This window comes from Aplysia californica, unplaced genomic scaffold (genome assembly GCF_000002075.1).
Source record: "Aplysia californica isolate F4 #8 unplaced genomic scaffold, AplCal3.0 scaffold00108, whole genome shotgun sequence".
In the NCBI taxonomy this organism is placed as follows: Eukaryota; Metazoa; Mollusca; class Gastropoda; order Aplysiida; family Aplysiidae; genus Aplysia; species Aplysia californica.
The window spans coordinates 43,383-45,293 of NW_004797378.1; the positions used below are offsets into that span (position 1 = coordinate 43,383).

Genomic DNA, 1,911 nt, shown 5'->3' on the forward strand with positions numbered 1-1,911 from the left:
CCCCCAAGCAAAAAGCAACAACAAACAAAACAAAACAAAACAAACACAACAACAACAACCCAACAACGACAAACATATCTGTGTTCTGTACGTTCTTTCATCTGTATATTCCAAACGACATGGTTTATCTATTGTATAACTTTTTTTTTCAACAAAAAAAGAGAAGAAAAGAAAACATTCTGTCTCTTTAATGGTTTGCTCCGTCCTCCCGGTCTTTTCTTCTTTGTATGTTACTCTCTGTGTAGTTACTCTCTAGTAATACCTCTAATTTTCGGCTTTTAAATGAACCATTTGTGTTGCAAATGCCGCTAAACTTTTACTGAAATAGAAAAAAACCTAAATCAAGAGAAAAGTACAGCTCAACAGAGCCTGAAATCATGGTAAATTGTCGTTCCGGAACTCCAGAAACTGTCCCTTTAAATTGCGAACGTTGCGTTCAGAAAGCACGTAGTGACTCTTTTGGCACACTGAAGCGTCAGACTGAGCACTGTCGTCTCCAGACTTAGAATCTGATTCCCTCGCTACATCTGGCCGCGATGTCTTATAAATAGAACCCGACTTCTCATTCACCCAGTACCTTTGTGCGTGGAGTGCAGATGCTGTGTTCAGAGAATTTGGCGCAATTTGAGTTATTTAACAGAGGGTTTTGTTTTGGTTTTTTTTGTTGAAAGTGTCATCTGCTACTGGAACAGTCTACCTCAGCAGTGAGAGACTTTGGAAAACAAAACCTTGCCTGTCGATGTTTCCTCCCATGATAAATATATTCTCACACTAAGTCAGTGATAAAGAGCCCCTTTATTTCCCACATTACTTTTACTATATTGTGTAGTTGGGTAAAGCGACTGGTAGGTCTTATATACTTCTTTATTATACCTCTGGGTTTGTTTGTTTTTTGGTGTGGGTGGTTGGCGGGTGCTCTGGTGTGGTTTGGTTCTTCTTTCCTATCAAACATCTATCATCCTTATCTCCCCTTCTTCTTTTTTATGTTTGTTACTCTCTTGTAACACCTCTAATCTTCTGGCGCTCATATGACCTTATGCAATTGCGAGCGCCGTAAGACTTCTACTAAAACTAACTTGTTTTTTTTTTGGGGGGGGGGGTGTGGGTTGTCTTTGGTAGGTCGTACTTCTTTACTATCAACCTGTTGTTTTTTGTCTGTCTGTCTTCTTTTTTCTAGTTTTGTGTCGATGTTTTCCCCCCGTACTCAAACAAGAGCAATTGTGTTGATAGGGGCGATAAAGCTGTACCATTTTCACTTTTTTTTTTCAGACAAGAGCAATCAACTACACATTAATATAATATTAAAATTTATTTTTAACATTCCCATTGTTCTTGTGTTTGTACAGGCGGTCGTGGACTGACGGGCACAGCTACGGTGACAGTGCTGGTCAAGGACGTCAATGACCACTCCCCTGTCTTCGAGAGTAACGGCCCTTACGTAGCCCACGTGACCGAGAACCGCGTGGCTGGCACGGAGGTGGTGAGGGTGTCTGCAGCAGACGGCGATGAGGGGCAGAATGCTCACATCTTGTGAGTAAACACTAGATCTAGTTCTCATTTGTTGTTCGTTTCGTTTTTTGTTTGTGTACATGTTTATTTGTGTGCATGTTTGTTTGTGTGCATGTTTGTTTGTTTATTTGTTAGTTTGTTAGTTTTTTGCATGTTGGTTTGTTTGGTTGGTTGGTTGATTTTGGATTTCTTTTTAGTCGATGCAATACATATCTATACTATATTTACAATCGCACCCATCTTCGGTAACAGTTACACCCTGTTTCGACTACCACCCCACCTGCTCCTTTGTTTGTTTTGTTTGATGGGGAGATATCATTTAGCAGATGCTACACATATGTCTATACCACATACAGTCCCACTCATTTTCGGTAACAGTTACACCCTTTTTTCACCCCCCCC

At 40.5% G+C, this 1,911-nt stretch overlaps 2 protein-coding genes across 2 annotated transcripts in view; both read left to right on the plus strand.

Moving 5' to 3' along the window:
• The window catches only part of LOC106011409 (cadherin-related tumor suppressor), a gene marked incomplete at both ends in the record, with an annotated part of 44,722 nt that extends 43,192 nt beyond the window's left edge, over positions 1-1,530 (plus strand). The window contains 1 exon segment of the mRNA XM_013080964.1: positions 1,347-1,530. Within this exon segment, the coding sequence (XP_012936418.1) occupies positions 1,347-1,530 (184 nt within the window).
• Positions 1,531-1,846: 316 nt separating this feature from the next.
• LOC101856171 (protocadherin Fat 4) overlaps positions 1,847-1,911 on the plus strand; it is a 33,244-nt gene continuing 33,179 nt past the window's right edge. The window contains exon 1 of the mRNA XM_035969033.1: positions 1,847-1,880. Coding sequence (XP_035824926.1) covers positions 1,847-1,880 — 34 coding nt within the window. The remainder of the gene's footprint in view (positions 1,881-1,911) is intronic.